Genomic DNA, 26296 nt, shown 5'->3' with positions numbered 1-26296 from the left:
TTGCACCCTGGGCTGTAGGATCTGTTTTAAAAGAGGACAGGCGAGGAAGCGAGGCTCACATTGGAGGTGGATTCTGTTGAGGCAGGACAGAGGCGCAGAGCAAGCCACCAGAGAATACCCAGGAGGGCACCCTGAACCAAACCACCACCTCATCAATAACACAAGAGCACTAGGGACATGAAACCCTTTGTAGCAGCTTTTCTTCTCCTTCTCATAGCTGTGTGCACACTACATGTAGAAGGTGAGATTTCTTATCCTTAGTGATAGTTATCAAATCTACAGATGTAGCAGAGCTGAGTTTGTCAATGAACTGCTGACTTCTGAGATAAGATTTCAGAGCACAAACTCAGCTCTGCTACATTAAACTAATTTCACCTTAGTTTGTTACTTATATTTATAGCGGTGATCTGCCACCTGGAAACTTTTTACCTAGATCATTTGCATTTTTTTTTTTTACTTTTGGTGCATGATGAATAAAGATTAATGTTGTTATAGGCATGCAATTTACCAAAGTGCAAGAGAGATTGCACAATTCTGTGAAATCTATCTATCTATCTATCTATCTATCTATCTATCTATCTATTATATCTATCTTATTTTTACTTACACTGTATTCCATGTATACACATATTTATGTATCTGTTTAATGTAAAATATTTATTTTCCTTCTAATTTTTTTTTTCCTTCAGGATCAAAATGCAAATGTTCCCGAAAGGGTCCAAAAATACGATTTTCTGATGTGCAAAAGCTGGAAATCAAACCAAGGCATCCGTACTGCGAGGAAAAGATGGTCATGTATGTCATTTCAGTTATTTACCTACTGTACTGTATGCTACTTATAGACCAACAGCGCCAAATTGTTTCTTTAACTCTTTGTAAGACAGTCCATTTTTCAGTTAGGATCCCCCAGCAGTCCTATGTAAAACTACATGCAACTCACAGCTACTTGCTCCAAATGACAATTCAAGCTCTCTGCACCTGACATGTCAGCATTGCAACATCTGTTCATATAATTCTCATACATAGATTGAGGCATATCATTGCGAAGTTCTATTGGCCAGACGTGTGTAAGACGATGATTATTATTGTGGTTATGCCTCAGTACAATATATCTTATGCAAGTCTATGCAAATGCAGCCAAGTTAACAGTCAGACTTGGTGCATTAACACCAGGGTGGATAAAAATCAATGATTTTTTTTAAAAAATCAAAAAAATCGGATTTTTTTGATTTAAATCGGATTTTTTTGATTTAAATCGGATTTTTTTCAATAAACTGCTTTTTGAGGAAAATATTTTACCATCCAAAGGTTCTTCCATCATGAGATAAAGCTGAGTTGTTTAACTCAGTAGAATAAAGGCTGTATATGTTCTCAAATGTTACAACATGAACAGAGTTGAGAAAAAGACCTTAATCCTATTGTTCTACAAACCTATGAATACAGAATCATCCCCTTCAGTACCAAGTCCAAGAAGTTAGACAATATGTTTCTGATTGTTTGGACTATTTTTTTTTTTTTGTTTAGCCAAATTAGTTAACATGGATGTTTGTTTAAGCAAATAACTTATGCTGTAATGTTGTTATTGTTTCAGTTGAATAAATCCATTTAAATTGTTATTAAGTTCAGGATTTTTTTTCTCCTTCCTAAGTACAACAGAACAGTGGTGTCCAAATATGAATGATTAACCCATTAAACTGGGGAGAAAAAAGTAATATAAAAAGTGATTCTAAAAATCTTCATCTACTTGCATGTTAAAGTAGCAAGAACTAGTTTAGGTAGAAACTTTGATTTAAATCACTGATTTAAATCAAGCCTTCCGGACTAGTGATTTAAATCGTGATTTAAATCGTGATTTAAATCAGTTTGATTTAAAACAAATCCACCCTGATTAACACCTCTAGTTATTATGCCGTGTTAACTCTGCTGCACTCGTATTACTGACATACAGATGTAGCAGAGCTGAGATTTATTTTATTTTGGGGCTGTTTGGTTTGAATGTCAGAATTAGGACAGCAAACCACAGGTGACACATTGGGATATCATGACTTGTACTTAATGAGCTCTGATATATCTATTCAATGGGTGATTCTGATTTGGTTTGTGACACTATAGGACTATATTGTGATAGTATATGCTTCTAGGCTATGTCCACATATTTCCTTAAGAATTTTTTCAACCAAAACTAGGAGTGGGTAGAAAATAAAAACAAACTGCGCAAATCTTCCCATTATAATTTTGTCCCGTCACTTCCACTCTGGATTTAGGTTGAAAAAATATTGACAGAAATACCATGTGTGAACATTGCCTTAGTGTGTTGTATAAGATGTCTACAGTGCTACTGTATTAGTGCTGACATTACTGGTTATGCATTGTTTGAGAAGTGGAACATTGTAAATGGGGAGATCTGGGGGGGGGGGATGATTAATATGGCAAAAGTTACATTAAAGGGGTTATCCAGGACTATAGAAACATAGTTGCTTTCCTCAAAAAACAGTGCCACAATTGTCCTCAGGTTGTGTGTGGTATTACAACTTGGCTGCATTGACTTCAATGGAACCATGTTGCAATACCGCTAACAAACTGAGTGCAAGAGTGGCACTGTTTTTGGAGGGATGCAGCTATGTATTTTTTTTTTTTTATCCTGCATAAGACTTTAATACTCAGCATTGTATCTCTAACTAGTTGTAAAGAAGCACAAAAGTTTTCGCTTCTGCCTTGTTGGTAATATAGATCTAAATTGGTGAGCTATTATTGATACTGGCAGATTTGTTACTAAATTACGAGTTCTGTTCTAGTCCCTCTGCTAGATCGGGTGCCTTTCCAAGCTCTGTCTGTGCAAATCGGCATCTACTGTTTGGCCTAGCCGGTGTCTCTGTGTTTTAATGGGTCTTATAGAATTGTATAGAGACTGGCTTACTGTCTAAAGAGAAGACACTATATGATTCGGAGGTCAAGTGAGTTAATAGACAGACCAGCATAGAGCTCTTAATTCAGCACCGATAGTAAGAAAAGTAAGTGTGCTACTATGTGTATAATATATTCAAAGAAGAACATTCCCTGGAGTGCCCCCTAAAATTCCCAGTCCAAAAAGGAAACTTTTGTGCTGTTGAGAATGTTGAATTTCTTACCTATACCTGTTTGACCTCTCTCTGGTTACTTACTAGTGGTTGATGTTACAGGGCTGATAATGGTTGCCATCCAGCTTTCTCAGACTCCTGAATGGTAAATCTGCCGATTGACTCATCCCTGACTCCCATATAACAAATGATCAAATCCTCCACTCCAAAAACTCTGGGTAGGTACAGGCGCAGGTCCAAGATAGGCAAGATAAAAATGGATGGAACGCAGCTGATCGGTGTCCCGCGGCGAGGCCTCGCCGCGGGACACCGATCAGCTGCGTTCCATCCATTTTTATCTTGCCTATCTTGGACCTGCGCCTGTACCTACCCAGAGTTTTTGGAGTGGAGGATTTGATCATTTGCTTACCGGTTTGGTCTCTGGGAGTGGCTGCGGTCCACATACATGCTTTACTGAGTGTTGTGCCTTCCATATGCACAACCTTCACAGGTGAGAGTCTCCAATTTCTCGCCTTTCCTTTACACATTTGCCATCAGACTTTACACTATGGAGCGCTGTCCACACTTCTCTTTCCCATATAACAATGCACAGTTAGGAGTCTGCTAGAATAACCACATCACAACCATAGAGGATGTTGTTGGTTGGCAACTAATTCTGTTGGTTGGCACCTGATTAGAAGCACCCTAGCTATAACTACAGAAAAATTATATAAAAGTTTAATAGCTTTATTGAAAATTAGTTTTTTTTTTATAACTTTTTGCCTTGGGTTTGCATTGCTGCAGTGCCAGTGGGATTGTGACTATACATCCTGGTGGAGATGGGACTTGTTTTCATCAAAGAGGTCTATGGTGGCTCTCATGAAATGATCTAAAAAAAAAACAAAAAACTATAGCATGAATGCAAACATGCCCAGCATATAATAACTACTCGAGAGTAGATGTCGCCATGTCACTCCTGGTGGGATTGTTTTTGCACATTTAAGTATAGTTCCTAATCCCTAATGGTGGATAATAGGGCAAAGTTCTTTCAAATGTAATTCATTGCTCTATAGTTATAAGACATTAGTATAGTCCTTGTAGCTTTAAGTCCTTGTTGTCACTCAGTAAAACATAGCTCATTTACCAAAGAACAATGAAGGTGCTTATTAGCAGTAGGGCTCATAGGAGGAGCGATGCATCATGGAAATATACTTGGCATTAATGCTCTTAGCAGAGACGCTTATAAGTGAGACAAGGTGCAGGGCAGGACGTTCCAGACATATGTCCTTTATCAAGCAGAGATTGTTGTCTCCAGTTGTGCTGGGGAGGAGGTGGAGACAGCGGTTTTCGCCTAAGAGCTTCTCTTCGTCTGGACTACTGTAGGTATCAGGACATTATATGGTAACCCACCATGTTTGGGTCAGCAACCACTCCTTTAGAGAAAACTTCAGACAATCCCACCTACCATCTTACTCTTCATTCACCTTCTGCTGCACCTTCTTTGTCATGAAGCATTCCAAATATAGCAAAGTGACAGGCGACATCGAAAAATGACAAAAACTCTTTAACTAAGAAATGAAGCATTGCCACCACAGAACAAACATAAGTAAACTAGTTTTTGTGTATTGGGTCATGCATGTGATAATACATGAAAGTAAAGTTGAGCAATGTCCTTTATACAGGATGTAGGAGTTTGTCATCTAGCGTTGCTCATGTTAATATATAAGATGACAAAGGAAAATGAAGAATGAATGGCAGGGATTTTTTTTTTAATACTGTCTTTACTGATTTTTCAAAATGTAAATTTTTAAACTGGCAAACATACAGATTTGTATATTTCTTCAATTAAAAAAAATATATATCCAGTATTCCAGTATTTATCAGCTGATGTATGCCCTGCAGGAAGTGGTGTATTCTTTTCCAATCTTTCAAAATTCTCTCTGCTGCCACCTCTGTCCATAAAAGGAACTGTCCAGAGAAGTAGCAAATCCCTATATAAAACCTCTACTGCTCTTGACAGTTCCTAACACAGACAGAGATGGCAGCAGAGAGCACTGTGTCAGACTGGAAAGAATACACTCATTCCTGCAGGACATACAGCAGCTGATAAGTACTCGAAGGCCTGAGTTTTTAAAATAGAAGTAATTTCAAAAATCTATATAATTTTCTGGCAACTGTTGATTTAAAAACATTTAAAGTAGACCTGTTAGCAAAAAAACAAAACAAAAACAAAACATCACTGTATGCTAAAAAGAAAACATTGCTAAAGACTTTTATTTATTACTATAATTACTTGTTTTGTCTAGGAGCTAATGCATACCAAAATAGCTGCTGTCACTTTCTTACAGACACAACCCATCCTGGCACACCGCAGGGCAGGTTGCATCATGATAGAACTGAGGCGGGGCGGACGTTAAACGCCCTCCCTGATCTATCAGTAAAAAGCATGATAAATGTAGGTTGCTAGATATTTCCTATATTTACCCCAATACTACACCTAGGAATAGTTGGGGATATAGTACAATCCAGGAGTGGAAAGCACACAGATCCTGAATCACAGGATGGGACGTAACTAGAAATGGCCGGTCCCCATAGCAAACTTTTGATTGGGGCCTCCCTTCCCAACTGACCACTAAGCTGTAAAGTCTAGTCATAGCTGCAGGTGCTCGTCAGAAGTGCTTGCAGTTGAAGGGACATTTGCAGAACTAGGAAGGCCCGTTTAGCCCCCTAGTGCTGAAAATGATGACAGCTCAAGGGGCCCAGTGTATTGCAGGAGCCAGCAACAGGGCCCCCTGATGCAGTGGGCCCCATAGCAGCTGCTATGGCTGCTACAGTGGTAGTTACGCCCCTGTTGACAGGGGAGATGAGATGCTTGCATCCTTCCTTTGCCAAGAAATCCTTGACTCTTTGAGAGTCCCATCCTACTACCAAGTGATTTTATAATGCTCCTCTGTGTAGTACAGCTATTACAATCATAGGTGGGTGGGAATAGGAACTGAAGAATAAGATTATCGCTTCAGTGGGAAAAACTCTGGAACATTGAATCAAGTCACCATCTGGCCATTTGTAGAACAAATCTGGATTTAGCAGATTACGAGAGGATGACTCTTCATAGTGCTAACATGGTTTCATGTGAGCACGAAGCATGACTATGGTTTGCTATTGACCTAAAGTCAACCTGTTAGCTACAGTTCAGATTCCTAATTGCTGACACTGTTAAATGCTGTTAGGTAAAGGAGACACATGGTGCCTTTAGTATATCTGTACTTCCATAACATAGAAAAATGCTTTAGTTTACCGGTGCAAAGAGAGTCTCCTGAGGCCCATTAAGTGCAGGGGGCTGTAATGCCTCCTCACCACCCCTGTCCTTGCTGTAATGCCTCCTTGCTTTCCTTCAGGGCCTTGGGAAAGTCTCTTGGAAAAATGCTTTTATTCACCAGTGCCAAGGGTCAGAGGTTTCCCCAACCCCTTGAGAGGGATTAAGAAGGCATTACAGCTCTCAGCACCTCTCATCTCCTTGCCTGCTTGCTTGTCAGTCAGCATTAAGCTGAGCCCTGATTTGCCAATCAAGTAAGGACAAGGATGGAAGGAGTGGTGAGCAGGCACTACAGCTGCCAGCACTTCAGGGGCTTGGGAAAGCCTCTTTGCACTAGTGAACAGAAGTATTTTTCTTTATTGTATGGAAGCACAGATACCACATGATACCTTTCATACAGTATAACAGTTATCTAACATAATCAACAGTTTGGAACGTGAATTGTGACTTTTGGAGCATTTCTTGTCTGGACTTTATCGGTGGGGCACAGCTTGTTGCTTTGTACTCAGAATAAAGGAACTTACAAAACAAGATGCTGAGCGTGCCTCCTTGGAAAAATTTAAAATTGCTACCCATTTAGCATTTACTTAAATTATATGTTTTAAACTTGTGCTAAGCTCTCCCTCCTATAGGTGTAACTAGCAAGGAAGCCACTGAATTTCAAGGGTCTATCTTTTCTTCTTTTTTTTCCCCGGCAAGTAAACAAAGCAAAAAACAAAGACTAAAATAATCACAACCTTTCAATTTTCTGAACTCACTTGCCTATGTTGGTCTTCATGGTTGAGTGGAGTCCCATGGTTATTTAGTAGACTCCTTTATTCTCCTTTTACAGATAGTAACCTGAACATGTGTAGGTAAGAACTTGGGAATGTTCCCAGAAAATCACTTTAGAAGAAGCACATTCACAAGCTTAGCTGTTTACCACCCAAGCACCATCAAATCTAAGTACCAATAACCTATTAGTGCTGGCAGCTGTTTTGTGACCTTAACTAATAATCTTGAAATTGGAAAGAAATAGCCTAACTAAGGTACTGTATGAAATATTTAAACGTATCTGGCTAGTTTGAGACATACTGTAACAAGTAGTGTGCCCTTGTATTATACAGTGTTTGGTTAATGCCATGTGTGAATCCGAATAGAACCTTAGTAGATTTTAGTTTTTGGATAAAATATCTGTTTACATAGAAAATCAATGTGGATGTAAGTAGTCAAATTTTAAAATGAACCAAATAACATGGCAGCACAGCTTATCAGAAGACATGTAGCTTTACTCCTAACATGGCGGAGATGCGAAACTACAAAGCTTTAAAGCTGTCAACTTGTATTTTTGGATAGCGCCCATATAAACTTTATCAGGAATATGTATTTGGCAGAGGGTTAAACAGGTAAAAATGTTAACTTTCTTTTCCTATATGTGGTAGTGAAAGAGGCACCCTATGTAAAGGACCCAGCAGCCAACATTGAAAGTAAATATGATTTGTTTTGTGAAGTGTGCGAATATTCGTGAATCGCATACACATACATTTTTTATTAAATCAGGCAAAGTATAGTAGCTACAATAGTGGGACTATTACAGAATCAGCCTGTAAATTATTCAGTTTCCACCATGCACAGTAGTGGACGTTGGTGGATCAGCAGCATAATATACATTTTCTCCCCAGACAGCAGTGGACATTGGTAAATGAGCACCCTGTGAGTTATTAAGATGGACACTGTGTTCACTGTGACTTCCTATAATGCACACCCAGCACCCAGTGACTTTGTATAATGAACAACAGTCACCCAGTTACTTGGTATACTGGACAATGGCTTTACTACTCCCACAGAAAAGCCCCCACAATCCAACCTCCTCTCCTTTCTGTCCCTATCTCTCTGTATTTTTCTTCCTGCTCTAACTGCATGCTGCAACCTGCTTTCCACTATACACAGCCGACTGGCCACCTCCAGGAAGCCAATCACCTTATATAGAGGGTGGGGTGTGTGTGTTTGGGGGGGGGGGGTTTCTGGCATCACAGTGGGTTTTGCAGCTGATTGGATGGGCGCAAGGGATTATGGACAATCCCTTGCTTGTGCCAAAAGACAGTTCTGCAAGCTAACATGGGCAGCTGCCATGTTTGGCGAATTTGCAAAGTGAATCTGGCAAATTTGCGAATCGTTACAAAGCAAATTTAATGCCTTATTCGATGGGAATCAGGATACCTCAGATACCTCATCCCTACTAAGAAAATGACTGCGCATCATACAGTTTTTATCCAAGTCATTGATGGTTGATGACGATACCACCTGTGAATGTTGCCTAAGATTTATAAAAATATAAAGGTTTGGGACCCATTTTTTAAAAAATTCACTTTAATCCCTAAAACAATCTAACAAATAATGTATTCTGACAAGATGCATTTCTCCAACCTGGAAAACTTGGCTCAGACTTAAAAATGAAAACCATACTTCCAAGTAGGTTGTGCAAGTAGTTGTGCAACGCAGTGTAACTATAATACTATATTTCACCACAAGCAAAATAAAAAACCTCAGACTGGTGGCACAAACAGAAATATTTTGGCTCACATATTGACATATATCCAAAACAGACAAAACTAATATTCTTGAAAATGTCAGTTACCCCTAAAACAAAAGCCCAATGGAAAACAGCAAGGCCATCTCCACGCTAGTTTCCTTTTATAATACAAGTGATTAGAAATGAGCAAAGCGAATCAAAATTTGCTGCAAATCGGGCCATCAATTTGCTTTGTTCTGCGAAGCGAATTCCTGCCAATTCCTGTAATTCGAAATGGCAGCCGCACATGCTGTCTGAAGCATCACTGGGCGGGAGAAAGAGATTAACCATAATCCCTAGCACCCATCCAATCCCATGCAGATAAGGAGGTTCATTAACAGAGGGGGCCAATCGGCTGTGTGTGGAGGAGAGAGCAGGATGGCAGCCGGCAGTTAGAGCAGAGCATGGAGAGACTAACTGAGTTATATAGGGACAGAGAAGAGAGGAATGGTGGAAATTGGATGATTGACTGGCTGACTTTTTTTTTTTTTTAATTGTGATTTTCCAATTTTTTTACACTATTATAACAACATGCTTTTACAAATTCGCCCTTCTGTAATGGTTCCAGTATTGTAGCTACTGTAGTTTTGGCTGGTTTAAATTGACATTTTCTAAGATTCGATTTGCCAATAATAACGAATTTGACCCAAAATTCACGAAGCTCGCAAAACAAATTTCCCGCTGCTTCACTCATGTCTACAAGTGATGTTGAATGGTGGTGGATACATCCTTGGAGAGAACTAAACATTCAATTGATGTTATAAAAGTTTTGTTGGGTTGACTTGAATAGTCATGTGATAAACCTGTATGACTTGTAACGGTTGCCTTAAAGTCTCTAGATGTTTGATCGTAGCCGGTTACAAGATGTTAACCTTCCTCTAGGGCAGTGGTAGGGAACCTTGGGTCTACCACCATGTCCCACCATGCCGGGACAGCCAAAGCTTAAGTTTTGCAACAGCTTGAGAGCCAAGGTTCCCTACCCCTGCTCTCGACAATGCAGATTTATCAATGTATTTTCATTGTGTTTGAAGTATAATAAATGAGTTGTGACTACAAAGTTGTTGAGAGGAATGGACAGGGCTTTAAAAGGAAACCTGGAACCAGGAGTGGGGCTTGCCCAGCCCACTGGTAGAGCCTCCGATACTTACCTGCTCCTGCTGGTCCCGTTGCGGAGAAATCGCTGCCATATATGTAAATGAGAGGAGTCCGACGTCCATAGGAAATCACTGGAGCAGTGATTTCCTATAGACGTCGGACTCATCTCTTATTTACATACTGAGCGTTCAGACTGTCGGGCAGCAATTTCACCACTGCAGAGAAAGCCTTTAAGAAATTCTTCAAATTAAAATAAGGCTAATGCATTGCTTTGTATGAGCAAGTGCTACTTCTAGAATGAGTGCTATTCGCCCGTCGGCATGTATTTTAATGCAAACTGTGCAACTATTTGCATGGCCTGCAATACATTTTTTGTGCCATTTCTATTGTATTTCTATGGGAAGGGAAAGCCAAATTGGCTTAATCCTCTAAGAATAATAGAGTCAGGTGACAAATGATTCCCTAGCCATCATACCTAAGGTTTTTTTATTTCTCCGCAAAACTTGTCGGAAAAAATTTACGAATCTGTGCCACAAAAAAAAAATACATGTCCGCAATTGCAGCATGGACACATCAATAGAAGTTAATGGTATTTCTTTTTTGCGGATCTGTGGCAACTGTTTAGCAGAACCTAACCCTTTTCTCCACTGACACCTGTTGGTGGAGAGTCGGAAGGCTGTGGCAGGTTGAAGCTGTGGCAATTTGGTTGACCTTATAAAAAGTATATAGGCACCCTTAAGTGCATAAGTCAAGTAGGACTATTTAGAACCTCGTCTCTACCGATGATGCCAGCTAATGCTGCCTTGGCAGTCAAAGGAACACTTTTCTGTTGGCTTCCCTTTAAATGTACTTGATTGATTTTTATTTTTTTAAGTCCCTGCAACATTTTTATGTAATAAAGAACACTGATCCAGCGGAAAGTTAGTAAAACATAACAGACATTGCATTCAGCACGGTGTGCGGTTCAGCCTCTGATGTACTCTTCAATCCGAAACCTTATACAAACACTTTGTACTAATTGACCTCTTTAACAAAACCCTGAAACACGAGCTCAGAAATAGTATGCCGGGCTACAAAAATGAATACGGAGAACAGGCTGCCACTTCCTTTTCATTAGCGAGAAGAGAATGCTCCGTGTGAAAGTGGCCGGATTAAATACCTAACCAGATAATCCACATTTAGACCAAGAAGTGCAAATTCATGGGCACATCTCGTGAATGAAAATTAATCACAGATTGTTTACTGAATAAATTGTGTTTGCAGATTTTGTGCCGGTGCCAGATCTTTCCAATGTTTAACTGCAGATGACCTACATTTTGTCAGGCACAGCTGGTATGCGTGCTCGGTTATCTCTCTCCAGCCAAAAGTATTGTTTTAAAAGTGCAATTGGGAATATATTAAAATTAGTGATACTAAATGTTATTCCTAAACAATGCCTAAATTGATAACAGACATTATTAGAACGCTTATATGTCACCTAGGACTGCAGAGGTCAAACTCTCCTCATACAGGCAGATCCTGTTATTTGGCTCCGGGCCGCAGGGTCTGTGTCTAATTTACCCAACATGTGTGGCCTAGTAGGATAGTAGTGTCTTTTTGGCATTAGGGCTGAATATCTACTGTATGTCACAGGGATATATTACTGCATGTCATGTATTGACTGAAGCTTAAACCTTCCATAAAAGTACAGAGAATATAAATACAATTCACTTACAAGGCTTTTTCTGCTAAATCGTATAAATAGAACTGTTCCAAAAGAAAGAAAATTAGTTTATCATGTCCCATTTACTGACTTTATTCTGTAAGTTAATATCTTGCTACAAAAAGTATTGGAACATAATACTAGTAGAGATATCTGTTTGGGAACAGATCTGTTTAACCCTTTATTAAGTCAACCCTACGGGGCAAGTATATGGTTGATGCCATATGTGCACCCTTGGGCCAATTTCACATGGCCAAAATACATTTACCACTCCTGAACTGCTAGATGTTACTACTTTCAATGGAGGGAGAGAGGGAAATATACGCTGCCAGATATCATCTCCTTTTGTAACCAAGGATTGGGCCTGTTAATTTATAATTTCTTTTATATGGAGGCAACATGTTCTATAACACTCAGTGTCACAGAGTACAGAGCTTGTTGTCCTTTTTATTGGAGCCTCGCCCATTGGAGCTCACTAAATTCTAAACTCATTTATCAACATATCAGTATGTTAGGGTATAGGGGGAAGGTAAATTTGAACCCAGGACTCCAGACAAGAATGTTTCCCTTACATGCTGCCAAAACCCTATAATTGTTTTAAAAGGGCTTCTGTAGGCATCAACGCCCCCCCCCCCTCCCAAAAAAAACAAACAAACAAAAAAAACTGCTGGTGCCATTGCATTGCCAGCATCAGTCCATGTCTTGCCCATTTTTGTCTTTTATTGCAGTGGAGTGGTGTCATAGAGGCGGGGCCTAGAGCATCCGTGGCTTGGCCTACAACACTTTCTTCTTCCACCACCTTTCTTCTTAGCCATGCTTCAGGGATTGATTACCTTGAGGCGCTGCAGGCCTAGGGCATGTATGTTCTAAGCTCCGCCTCTTTGACACTGTGCTGCTGGAATAAAAGACAATTTTTATGCAAATACTGGCACTAGGAGACAAACTGACCTCTGCACAGGACATGGGCAGTATCGGCTGACTTTTATGAGCAACATCAAAGTTTAGGTAAGTGGTGTTGGAGGTCCAGGTTTTGCGTAGCCAATCACTGACTGCAGGGATTTTCTGTCTGTGACGAGGACTGTCAAAAGCAGGAAAAGTTTTCTTTGCCTGTGACAGGAACTGTCCACAGCAGTAGCGAAATCCCTAAAGGTGGCAGCAGAGAGCCCTGTGTCAGCCAGGAAAGATAACAGCATTTCCTGCAGGACATACAGCAGCTGATAAGTACTGGAAGACTTGAGATTTGTTGAAAGATTTGTATAACTTTCTGGCACCATCTTATTTGGAGGGAAAAAATGTGGAGTATCTCTTTAACTCTGAAAATACAATTCTATATTTGTAAAATTCCTTATTTTGGAAATTCTCTGGCATGGTTTTAGTCCCTATGTAGATTATATTTATCACAATTTAATCTCCAGTTATGTCCAATGAAAACAGCTTTCCATGTGATTTAGCATGGTGATCATATGTCAGAAAAATAAAAGTATTAAGTATCAAGACATAATTTGGGTTTTGAATGCCTAGTACAATGTTTTTGTCATGCTCTTGTTTCAGTTTGGCTGCCTGAGGGTTTTTTTTCTTACACATTTTTAGCAAAAAAAAAATAAAAATAATAATTTGTTGGTATCAGATGGAGAGTGATCTATGAAGAAAACTTGACAGTGAACAGTACAAAAATAACCATAAAAATATAGATATTTCATAGCTTTAAATTTTTAAGTCTTGAATTTATGGTTATTTACAGATTCAAAAGGTGCTCTTTGATATAAGACCCCTAGTGCTGGTGACCAAACCATACCCTCATGGTAGTCTAAACCAGACTTTGGCCCTCCAGTTACCCCATTACTGCCATCATGCCTTGACAGTCTGAGGTTCACCATCCCAGGTCTACTCTCATATTACAGCAGCAACTATGAATTTAGCTGTATAAAGAGCAAAGATGTTCTACAGTGTAAAGATCTACTGTTCCTGTGCGGCCTCTGCTTGATGTTCTTTGGCTGGATGGTAGATTAAGCTTCAGAATATCATTGAGTCTATGGGACAGGTGGAACTTCAAGCAGAGTCCGCCGCATGGACAGGGAATATACCCTAATATACTTGTATTTTAAAGGGGAACTATCAGCAGGTTAGACAAAACTGAGGAGGCTGTGGAGGAAGGTATGTCTTACCTTCATCCTTGATGCTGGTCCAGTGCTGTTAGTTGAGGTAAACTCCTCTCAGGAGCACCGTCATCCGACCCACCCCATCTAATGATAATCAATGGAAGTGGTGGGCCAGATGACACAGCAGTGCTCCGGAGTAGAGTTTACCCCAACTATCAGCACAGGACCGGCACCAAGGAGGAAGACACATAACCCCCTATAGTGCCCGGGACGCTGAGGAGGAAGGAATCAGCAGGTTAGACTCATCTAACCTGCTGATAGTTCCCCTTTAGAACTAAAGTGTGATCTGAGTGTACTCTCCTCCTCCCATCACCAAAAGCTAAGTAGCACCTTACACCTCACCACCTGCACACTTGACCCATTCCTATAATCCCACCTTATTCCGAACCTTTCCTCAGCATTTGTCTAAGCACTAACTCATTTCTTCAACCTATCACTAACTACTGGCATCTTTCCATCTTAATATAAACATGCAACCATCACACCCATCCCTTGACCCTGCCTCCTTATGCAGCTATTACCCCATCTCACTTGTTCTCTTTGCCTCGAAACTCCTGGAACAACATGTCTACCATGAACTGTCCTCCCACTTTTCATCCAACTCGCTCTTTGACCCCATACAGTCTGGCTACCTCCTTCACCACTCTAGAGAAACTGCCCTCACCAAAGTGGCCAATGACCTGGTAACTGCCAAAGCCTCATGCCAATACACTGTGCTCCTTCTCCTTGACCTATCCTCTGCCTTTGACACAGTCAACCTTTCCATCCTCCTATAAACTCTTTCATATCTTGGCGTCACTTGCTCAGCCCTCTCCTGGATCTCCTGTTACCTCTCAAACCACACTTTCAGTGTCTCCCACACCCCCTCCTCTCCATGTCCCCTTACTGTTGGTGTCCCCCAAGGCTCTGTACTCAGGCCTCTTCTCTTCTCCATCTATACTTTTGGCCTGGGACATATCATAGAATCCCACAGCTTCAAGTACCACCTCTTTGCCGATGACACTCAGATCTACCTCTCTGGTCTGGATGTCACCTCTCTGCTTTCCAGAGCTCCAGAATGTCTATATCTTCCTCCTTCTCCTCATGCTTTCTAAAACGCAATATGAACATAACAGAACTTTCCCCCATCTTGCTCTCCCCTTCATTTAAGCTCTCAATCGCAATCCATGGCTGCACTCTGCCCCCCCAAGTCTGCTGCCTTGGGGTCACTGTACCCTTTCTTTTAAACCGCACATTCAGACGCTGACCACCTCCTGCCACCTTCCCCTTAACAACATTTTCCAAATCCGCTCTTTTTTCACCCTGACTCCATAAAACTGCTGGTGCATGCTCTCATTATCCCCCGCTTGGACTACTATAACATCATCATCTCTGGACTTCCATCTAACTCCCTTGCTCCCCTCCAGTCTATCCTTAACTCTGCTTCCCGACTAGTCTACCTTTCCCCTCGCTTTGCCTCGGCCAATCCCTTCACTGGCTCCCCATTGCCCAACGTTTTCTTTTAAAAATTTTCACTGTGACGTACAAAGGCTGTCCACTCCATTTATCTCTGACCTTATATCCTGCTACCGTCCCTCACGCAACCTCCAATTCTCCAATGACCTCCTTTTGTGCTCCCCCCTTGTTCGAACCTCACACAACCACCTCCAAGATTTTTACTGAGCGCCGACCCTACCCCCATACTCTGGAACTACCCCGACACATCCAGATCTCATCCACCATCAAGAACTTCAAAAGATACCTGAAAACCCCTCTCTTCAAACTAGGCTGTAAACTATAATTATTCTGCAGCACACTTTGACTGGCTGCACTTTACCTTCTATCTCTCCCTTTACCTTTATAGATTGTAATTAAACCCTCGCTGGCAGGGTCCTGTTTCCCCATGTACCAGTCTGCCATTTACCTTCATTTAATGTGTTTTGATCTTGTAATGTTCCTGTTTGTTACCCTTATCGCTTGTATAGAGCTCTGGAATCAAGGGCGCTTTATAAATAAATAATAGCACTTTTCCACTTCTGTGTTGACCCACTTCTCTGCAGCTTCTGGGACCTGTAATTTATCTTTCTAGGATATCACTTTAATAGTCTTGTTATAGTACAATATTGAAAGGTACATAGAGCAAAATCAGTGGCACAAGATATTGTTTATATATTCTCCAACATTGGAATTATGTTTTTCTTTTTTTTTTATACAATGTTTTATGGATAGACACTTTTCCATAGGTTTCAACAGAAAACACATTATTAAAAAGGCTTGTATTTATGCCTAGTTTACAGGTTTGTTTGTTTTCTTTTCCATGTTGCAGTGTGTGGACCCAGTCTAAAAGGGTTAATACTTTTACACAGAAAGAAACGGGCTGGCCTGCATAGCATTTATGTGCATCTGTTGGTTTTGACAGATCATATGAATTGTTTCTTTATATTCTGCCCTTGTTAGAAGAGATCACCATAGGAGGGGTAATATGTTATATTATGGTTGAGTACATTAAGTTTCCATCCACCTTTTGTCATTTTATTATGAATAACCTAGCTGGTAACAGATCATATTATAAAAAAAAGCTCATAGTAAAAACTCCAGCATTATCTATTAAATAAGTGAACCAAAATCTTATCTGATATGGCAAAAAGTTTGGTCTTAAACTGTCTTAAGCTGTCTCCTGGCAGTTCAACCAATCACTGAATGAGATTGGACAGCGGCACAGCCAGTGATTGACTAAGCAGACTGTCACTCTAAAGACTAGAATGGAGCATCTAGAGACACTCAGCCCACTCAGCCAATCACTGGTTGCAATGCTGTCCCAGACAGCCAGTCATTGGCTGAGTGGGCTGTCACTCCTGTCTCTAAAACAGTGTTTCTCAATTCCAGTCCTCAAGACCCACCAACAAGTCATGCTTTGTGGATATCCCTTACAATGAACAGCTGTGGCAGTTACTGGTGCACTGACTATAATTATATCACCTGTAAAATCCTCAAAACATGACCTGTTGTTGGGTCTTGAGGACTGGAGTTGAGAAACACTGTTCTAGAGGCTCTATCCTAGTCTCTAGAGTGAGTCTGCTGAGTCAATCACTGGCTGCTGCGCCATGCTGTCTGTCAGTGAATAGCGGAATGGGATTTTGGTGTCTACAGGGATCAGAGAAGGAGGACATGGACTGGTATAGATGAGTGAATTTTTTGAACCACAGTAAGGGTGCATTCACACACACACCAGATCCGCAGCGGATTTTCGCTGCGAGTTTGCAGCAAAATCCGCTGGGAATCCTGGTACAGTGAACATCAATAGGGTTACATGACCACAGCTGAATTTTCGTTCCGTTGAGAATATGTAACCCGGCCCCTTTAACAACCCCCCCCCGTGCACTGATTGGTTGAGCGGGACCGATGGGAGCCGGGAGCCTCACATGCAGCCGTGGCGCCGAGCAGGTAATGTTTGCTGCAGGGGGTTAAAGGGGACGGGTTACATACCCGCAGTGCAATGGAAATTCTGCTGCGAGTGTGTAACCCTACTGAAAGTCACACTACCAGGATTGTCAGCAGACTTTGCTGCAAACTCGCAGCATGAAATTTGCTGTGGATTTGGTGTGTGTGAAGCCACCTCAAAACAGATAAACATTTGCAATCTGTTAGCTGTTTTAGTGCGGTTCATTTAATGTAAAGATCAGGTTCGTCTGAACTGGACGTTAAAGTTCAGCAAACCTGCCGAACCAAACTTTTGAAAAGTTTGCTCATCTCTAATAGACACTATATTATTACATAGGTGAACATGAAGATGAACTTTCCCCACATATAAGCAAGTGTGGGGCACAGTGCTGCCAGTCACTATAGAAAACGTTTGTTTGTTTTTTCACTTGATACTGTTAATGTAGAATAGTTTGTTGTACAGTTCAGGAGCTTTTTCAATGCATATTGCATTACAGTAAAAAATAAAAGTTTGGGAAATTATCGACAAGAAAATGCAGCTTCTGGCATTCTGTGTGTTTTTCAGTCATTTTTTTTTGTTGTAAATGTTTGTTATTCTAGGAAGCATATTACATACCTCTATTTTTTGTTTCAGTGTAACCATGCATGTTTCCCGGCTAAGAGGACAACAATACTGCTTACACCCTAAGCTACACAGTACAAAGAAGTTCCTCAAGTGGTACACAATTTATAGAGAAAAGAACAGGTAGGTGTACTGTCATTAATGGTGCTGCCACTTAAACACACATACTCTTAAACACAGGAATTTTAACAAAGCCGCAACTTTACCAGCTTATTGTTCAATCGATTCTATGATGTCCATATTATGCAAGTGATAAAAAAGGAAATGATATTTAAAAGATATTATTAATTTATTATCAAGTATAAGGAACGTGTGCAAAAATACATGTACTCACATGCCCTGATATGATATTATTGATGTTATTAATGGTTGTATGAAGAGTGTTCTATCACTCTAGATGGGCTTGGGCACACAAATCTTCAAGATCCGCTGCCGGCAGCTCCGTTTGCGAGGCGGAACAATGAGTTTCTACATGTGCTTGATGGGAGATGAGTCCAGAGACTCTTATCAACCCTGGTAGAACACTTAGGCCAGGTAGGCTGCTTACAGTTGCACACGCAATATGTAGCCTGGCATTGTCATGCTGAAAAAAGTGAATCTGTGCCACCCAGACAGCCCCCCACCCCCAAACTGCCAGTACAGGTTTGATGTCTTGTCCCAGCCATGTCCAGTCTCTTGGTACCGGTATTGGGTGTAAAAACAACTTTTATTCTGGCAGCGTAGTGTCAATGAGACAGGGTCTGGAGCATCTGCGAAACACTGAACATGTGAATAAGTCCTTAGAGCGTAGGCAGAAAAGGACCAGCTGCTCATCTAGTCTGCCCTTGCTAGTGTATTATTTACATATTTTTTGGATTACAAACTGGGAATACACAATATTCCCAGTTACACAATAGTGTATCCTCCCCTGTTATTGAGTGATACCAAGGGGCTCTTCTTTTTTGTAGTGTTAAAACTTAATGCAACTTCAAATAAAGGGAAGCCTCCAAATCAGGTCAGCGCTGCATGAAACCTGTATTGTTGGAACCCAGCCTAATTCTCTCTGAGCCTATAACATGCAGCCAAAAGTTTGTTATATGCTGTACTGTATATATTGTATTAGATGGGGGAGAAATCTTGACTAATGTAACACTATGAATAAAATTGAGATATAGGCATTTACCCATTGCATAATTTTAATAATTTTTAACATTGTTCTATTTAGTCATTTCTTATGGCAATAGAGTTTGGGAAAAACAATTATGGATTCAGATTGCATAGAGTAGATTTTATGTGCATTTTTTTAAAAAAACGCTCAAGTTATACTAAGTATTTAAGTTTTTCATTTCTAGTTAATTCTTTTAAAGCGAAGAAATGTTGTTGTTTTTTTTTAACTATTAATTTTACTTAGCGATAAGTATATTTACAGTATTAACAAAGCACAGCGCTTTGTTAGCTAGGCAGTCAGATTATCAGCCTGCTGCCTTTGAACTCTGTGTTGCTCTGGGTGTCTGGTAAAGCTGAATTCCTACCTGGAAAACTGGGTGAAGTTTCCCAGGACTGGATCCAGCTTTTCCAGGGGCCCGCAGCTGCACAGAGTTCAAAGGCAGCAGGCTGATAAGGCGACTGCCTTAGCTAACAAAGCGCTGTGCTTTGCTTAGGCTATGTTCACACTATGTAAAAGTACGGCCGTTGTTGCCATCGGCAACAACAGCCGTACTTTGTACGGTGTGGAACACTGCCTTTACTGCTATGGGATCCCGTCCGGAGCGTATACACATCGTATACGCTCCAGACGGGATCCCATATGGCGCCGCAAAGAACTGACCTGTCAGGTCACACAATGAAGAGAGCGGCTCTGGCCACTTGCTTCATTGTGTGCTATGAGAGTTCTGATGCAGGCGCGCGCCGATGCGACCGCATCAGAACACTGCGGCCGAAAAGATCTTAAGTACCGGCCATAATGATGTTTGCAGAGACCGTCCGTTTCATGATCCGGCCGGGTCACGGAACGGGCGGTCAAATGCGTAGAGTGAACATAGCCTAATACTGTAAATTTACCTATCTCTAATTTTACAACACATTTTAAGTGTCAGTGTCATTTATAAAAAGTTTTGACGTCACCCAGACATGTCCAAAATTTTGATCGGTGCAAGCGTGAGACCCCTACTGATCTCCAGATCTAGCCAAGAGAAGTGCATGGTAGCATGCTTCACTCCATGGCTTAATCTGCCTCCCTGCAGGAGACGGGCTCCATAGATGGGGCTTACAGCAAGCGCTGAGTCAGGGAGTTAGATGTGAGGAGTTGTGACTATCTAGAGACTAAATCTGAGACCACAACCAATCAAAACTTTTGACATGTCTGAATATCAAAAGTTTTTATAAATGACGGTAATACCTTGGAGGAAAAGGCATTTAAAATATGTCCATGAAGCATATGTGGACATATAAGAGATGGTATCTGAGGAATTTTCATACAGGTTTTTGGAATAGTTCTACTCATTTGTCCTGCATCCACTGTATGTTTAGCTTCCCGTTCCCAGACAGCTCCGTCCTTGTCAGGAATGTGATAATGAGATGCACCAGACATCTATTAATAGCACCTATGAGTGGAGTTCATACTTTCTGCTCCAGGGCGGCAAGTTCTGATTAGACTAGAAAATTCACTCTAATTATTTTATTTGGAAGTATGCGTCAGTCCATCATGAAGAAGCCCCAGCTGTGGGCATGAAAATTTCCCAGGAGAATCCAGATTAGCTACACATGCAGCCACAAGAAGATAGAAACTTATACATAAAGCTTAAATTAGCAAATTTTATCAAACACCTGACAGCTCCCATCTCCTGTTGTAAGGGATTATAAGTCTGGCTGGATGCTTTAACTAATTCACTGCTAACTCATATCGACTTGACATTTACTAGGATTAACGTCTGAAAGGTGAAATATGTGTCAAAAGTATGTTAAATATGGATGGGGGGGGGGGTCTGTTTGGTATTTCCATAGGCCTTCAGCTACACCATGTGTATTAGAGAAATAGGCGTGTTCTTATATAATCAGGATAGTTACAAGGTCAGAAAGCAACAAATCTATTGCAGATCCATCATTAAGGGCAGGGGGCACTGTTACTGGTAAATATGTATAGCCTCCAATATGCCTGGCAGAGTATGGATGAATCTGTATGGCAGTGATGTGCGGCCCAGTGTTGGGCTACAGTATAATTCTTTATACTTTTTCAGCAAAGGTATAAAAGTAATTAATAGCTGCTGTCATCTCAAAAAGTATAGGTTAAGACCTATACTTGTCATCATGCAAAAAGTAAAGGTTAAGGCTTCCTTCATATATCAGTGTCAGGAAATCCTCATCAGGAGGCCTTAGAAGGCTTCAGGAAAGCATCAGGATTTCCGGACAGTAATCAGTTCCACACTACTGTCTCCCCTTCATGTACCACCGGCTCCCCTCATGTACTGTGCCTCTGTGACCCCTTTGTATACCATGCCACTGTCTCCCCTTCATGTACCGTGCCACCGCCCCCCCTTGTACCGTGCCACTGTCTCCCCTTAATGTAGTGTTGCACCATTGTGTACTGTGTCATCATCTTATCTGTTGCAGAACCTCAACTCCTATTATGTGATGCAGTTCTGCATATTAGCCCAAACACAACACGATGGGAGACGTAGTTCTACAGCCTATCCTATACACCATGCTGGGGGATGTAGTACTGCGTCTCCTAGATGACTGCCTTGCTGTGATCTTCTCTGACTTCGGGGTGGGGTGGAAGGAAGGAAGGGGGTAGGTGCGGGCATCGCCATTGGGGTCAGGGTGGTGTGTGCATCTGGGCGGGCGCAGGCAGCTTTGGGACACTGTGGGGGGGGGGGGGAAGTTGTCACCATCGGGGCTGCACTGACAAGCTGTGAGGTGGGTTACGTGCAGGCGGCTGTGTGACAATGTGTGGGGCGGCGCTGCTCTGACACGCCCTGCTGGGGGGAGGTTCTGAAAGCAGTTCGATGAGCTGCCATGAGACCTGTCCCCCTGCAGACGCGACTGTCGCATAACTGTCAGTGTGGTTGCAGCATGGACACAGGCCACACTTAGCCGTGGGGGTCCTGGGGCCCCCTGCTGCTCAGCCCCATAGCAGCTGCATGGTCTACCCCCATTGTAGTTACAGGGGCATTCTGGGTTGGGGCATTCCGCCAAGTCAAGGAATGTAGTTCTAAGGAACAATGGTAAAAGGGCAAATTATTAAATGTGATAAGCTTCCCTGAAGATGTGTTTTTAAGTGAGTTTAAGTGGATGATAACAGCACTTCAATTAAATTATAAAGTGAATGTGCAACCACTGCAATGACTGGTACAGGGTAGAGGTATCTAGGTAGCATTTGGCTAAACCAATCTGTTCTAACCAGAAAAGGCAAAAACGATAAATGGATGTCCTATAGGGCATGCTATTTTGGCACTGAAATGGCCTTTAAAAGTTATCAATGTTTCTTAGTAAACATTGTTGATCTGCTACCCCCCTAACCCCTTCCCCCCCAAAAAGAGACCTAAAGCAAGCGTTTGTTTGCGCTTGTAGATCATATGGGGCACATTTTAAATAAATAAGTTGCACCCCTGGCATACACTACAGGAAAGGCACAGATTCTAACCTTTCTTTGGCACCAGCTATAAACCTCTGCTCACCTGATTGGTGGGCTGAGACAGCATGGTAAGACGTCGCCTCCTCCCTTTCCCACTTTATCATGGTTTACGGCTGCAAACAGGCATAAACAATGCAGAAATCTACACCTGTTCAGTTTCTGCCAGATTTACACACACGAAATCTGCACAAACAAATCAAATCAGCTTGTAAATGGCTGCATTTATGGTACATTTACACTGGGTGCTTCAAGCAATTCAATGTCACTCTACTTTAGAAATAAGAAGAATCCTCCCCTTTCCTGCTCAATAGTTCCAATGACAATGGCCATCATATACTGAGAACGACCACTCAATAATCATCAGTGTTCTCTCTTCCATGTAAACAGACCTTCTAGAAGTTATCATATGAAGACGACCTTTCTTTCTGTCCTAGGTCAAGCTTATTTTACCTCCGGCTTACAGTTCACTTTTACACAATAAAATGACATAGAACATTTAAAAAAAGACACATGTCCATAAAGTCAAACAAGTTTCCATTGGCCTTGCAGGGAGAGAAATGTAGCAGTCAGGAATTTATGTGGATGGCTGTCCATGCCATTCATTGACAGCTCATTGTTCGCTAAAGTAAAAGCCAGTGTTTGTTAATGACTCTTTGTTTTGGCTTATAGAAGGGGTTACCAAGCTAGTGACACACCTTCTATGACATCGATAAAGGAAGAAATCATGATACCTGTTTTATCGCTAATCTAAATTTTCATTTGAAGAACACTATGTTCTGAGTTTTTAATTTGAGGAGATGCTGAAGATTTTATTCTTTTAAGAGGGTTCTGGTTTCCTTGTGGTTAGCATTCTTCCCTTCGCAGCATTTGTCTCCTAGGTTTAAATCTCACCTAAGAAATATATTTAGATATGACAAACTCCATGCAGATATTGCCTATGGGTCGCTTAAACTGCAAAAATATATTGATATACAGAAAACTGATCTTAGGGAGACCAGCTAAAGATAACACTGTCGGCTGCTGGTAAAAGCGCTCAATACAGTAATTTCCTAGGTGCATTGCTCAGGGGAAATACAAATATGCAAACAATGAGCCTGTGGGGACTCATTTAAGAGTCTCAAAACACAGAACTAGTCAGATATCCCTCTGGGAAGGGCTCGGCTAGGAGGTGGCTCCCGTAGGGAAACCACCACATTAAGTGGCCCTATAAGTCAATGTAATGACAAGGGAAAAACCAAGTCCAGATATCCATGCACAGACAGCTGTTTTGGCGTGTTGCCCCTCATCTCTGTGGAGCAGGATTCTGGTTATGTAGTAGCAATGAATAGTGGAGCTATACAGAAAACAGATCACTGGAGACCAGCTAAACACTGGGCTCCCTGAGATCAGTGATCTCTCCTCTTTAGCTGGTATCCCTGAGATCACTGATCTGTTTCCCGCATTGCTCCCTAGTCAGAATCCTGCTCCACAATGATGAGGGGCAACACCTCGAAACAGCTATCTGTGGATGTATACCTCTCCTTGGGTTTTCCCTTGTCATTGCATTGACTTATGGGGCCACTTAATTTGGTGGTTTCCCTACAGAAGCCACCGCTTGGCTGAGGCCTTCCAGGAAGGGATATCTGGCTAGTCCTGTGTTTTGAGACCCTTAAATGAGGCTCCATTGGCTCGTTTTTTGCAAACAATATACTGATAGTAGAGAGGAGGGAACTTACAGTAAGTTCTGGTTGGTGCCAACATAATTACTAGGCATTTTATTCCTGCAGACTGCCAAACTTATTGAAAGTTCACTCATCTCTAACTGGTTGGTAGGTTAGTGCTTGTGCATGAAAGGGATATTGGAATGTAAGCCCCATTGGGGACTGGACCCAATGTAAGCAAAGACGATCTCTGTATACAATCATATGAGCAACAGAAATTAAAAGAAGAATGTTTTTAGTTCTTCCGATCATGGACATTTGGTTTTGGTAATGATATGGCACACATCCTGATGAACTTTATACAGTAGCCTAAATTACTGTTGGAAAGTAACATGAGCCACCCAGATGATGTGGTGTGGTTGTTCCTCATGCCAGTAGAGCAGAATCAACAAGTAATTTAGCTACCAATCAGAACATAATACAGACATATGGTTTGCATTCTCGTTTCTGAACGGGAATACGTTTTTGAATTTAAGAGTAAACATGTTGAGCAAGGAATTGATATTGCAAAGTAATCTGGGATATGGTGGTACGAGTCCATGGAAAGGTTGTTTAGTCTGAGTGAAAGGCTCAATGATAAAAGTTACCTCAACATTGCTTCCTTGGCCATAGTTGCACTAGTCTTGATGTAAATATTTGTAATAAATACAATTTTTTTTTTGTACATTATATATGTTATATATGTATATAACTGTCTCCAACTGAAACCACTCGTATATAACATTTGTTTTTTTTTTATAGAGTATATGAAGACTAAGAGGAGATTCTATATCTGCACGATACACTGACAGAGGCAACCAACTGCCCCAAAAGGAGCGCAAGCAAATCAACAACTTCTTTCCTAGATTTCGGAAAATCTACGCTTATCATAAGGGGTCCATTTTTACATTTATAGCCATATAGCTATAAGACCTTTTGAAATCCATAGTTGTCTTATACTCTCCTGAATTTTGCTGTAACTGTCGTCATTATTCTGAACATGGAAAGATTTTGTGTTCTAATTCTATGATACCTTGTGTGTGTTTTACTATAAAGATACATAGTATGTATGAGCTTTATAAGTTCATTCAGTATGTAGATAATAGAGGAGATTACTCTGATTCACCAATGTCCTCATTACATATTTATTTAAACTTACCTTTTTTCTCCCTCTTCATTTGGTAACAAACCACTTAAATATTGTGGTTCTTCAAATGAAATTAAGCTTGTTGGGGAATATATATATATATTTATATATATATATATATATATATATATATATATATATATATAAATAATTTTTTTTTTTTTCCTCCTTTTCACCTGTTTTTATTTTATGAATTAGTAAAAAAAAAATCTTAAAAAAAAAAAAGTTTGCCTACAATGCAATTCAAATACAGTAATCACAAATTGGGCATAAAAAGAGCATTTGTATTTTTTTTGTATAGTAATTGTAATATTTTTCTAATGAAATAAATTGCTCCATTAACGTTAAAGCATTCCAAAATTGAATTACATTTATTTTTAGTCAAAAATGTCAGATGAAATTAAGCAAAATACTTGTATATATATATATATATATATATATATATATGTATGTATGTATATATATATATATATATATATATATATATATATATATATCTCACATTTTGTTTATCCCCTAGGGAACAAATTCCCAACCTTTTGTTGGTCATATGTTACCTTCAATTATGACAGATCAGGTTGAGCCACCCTGAGCAGTGAAGACTCCTAGTACACATATTGACCCTGATGTTAATAAGCAGTAACAAGCTCTAGCAATGCTATGACCTCCATGGTGCACTAGTGCACAATGTTTTTTGGTAAGTCATATGTAGAAGGGGGAAGGGGAGAGTAAGATCCCCATATTGCTCCCAAGGCCACTGAGTCATGAACATAGCTCTACAGGGTCCAGTACAGTCATAAAATAATCTTACATGTAAGATAACAACACTTCTTATGACGTGCGGTTGTGCAGCTCAGTTTCATTGAAGTGAATGAAGCTACATTGTAATACCACACACAACCTGAGGACAGTAGTTGTGCTGTTTTTGCAAGAAAGC

At 40.7% G+C, this 26296-nt stretch overlaps 1 protein-coding gene across 1 annotated transcript; it reads left to right on the top strand.

Annotated features, from left to right (window-relative positions):
* CXCL14 (C-X-C motif chemokine ligand 14) lies at positions 1–25443 on the top strand. Its single transcript, XM_069954099.1, has 4 exons — positions 1–241; positions 690–795; positions 17934–18044; positions 24975–25443. Exons 1-4 carry the CDS (start codon positions 178–180, stop codon positions 24988–24990), a joined length of 297 nt encoding a protein of 98 aa, XP_069810200.1. The 5' UTR covers positions 1–177; the 3' UTR covers positions 24991–25443.
* The last annotated feature ends 853 nt before the right edge of the window (positions 25444–26296 follow it).

This window comes from Dendropsophus ebraccatus, chromosome 1, assembly GCF_027789765.1.
Source record: "Dendropsophus ebraccatus isolate aDenEbr1 chromosome 1, aDenEbr1.pat, whole genome shotgun sequence".
Taxonomy (NCBI): Eukaryota; Metazoa; Chordata; class Amphibia; order Anura; family Hylidae; genus Dendropsophus; species Dendropsophus ebraccatus.
The sequence above is the reverse complement of the archived record's forward strand: the minus strand, read 5'-3'. Positions and strand labels throughout refer to the sequence as shown.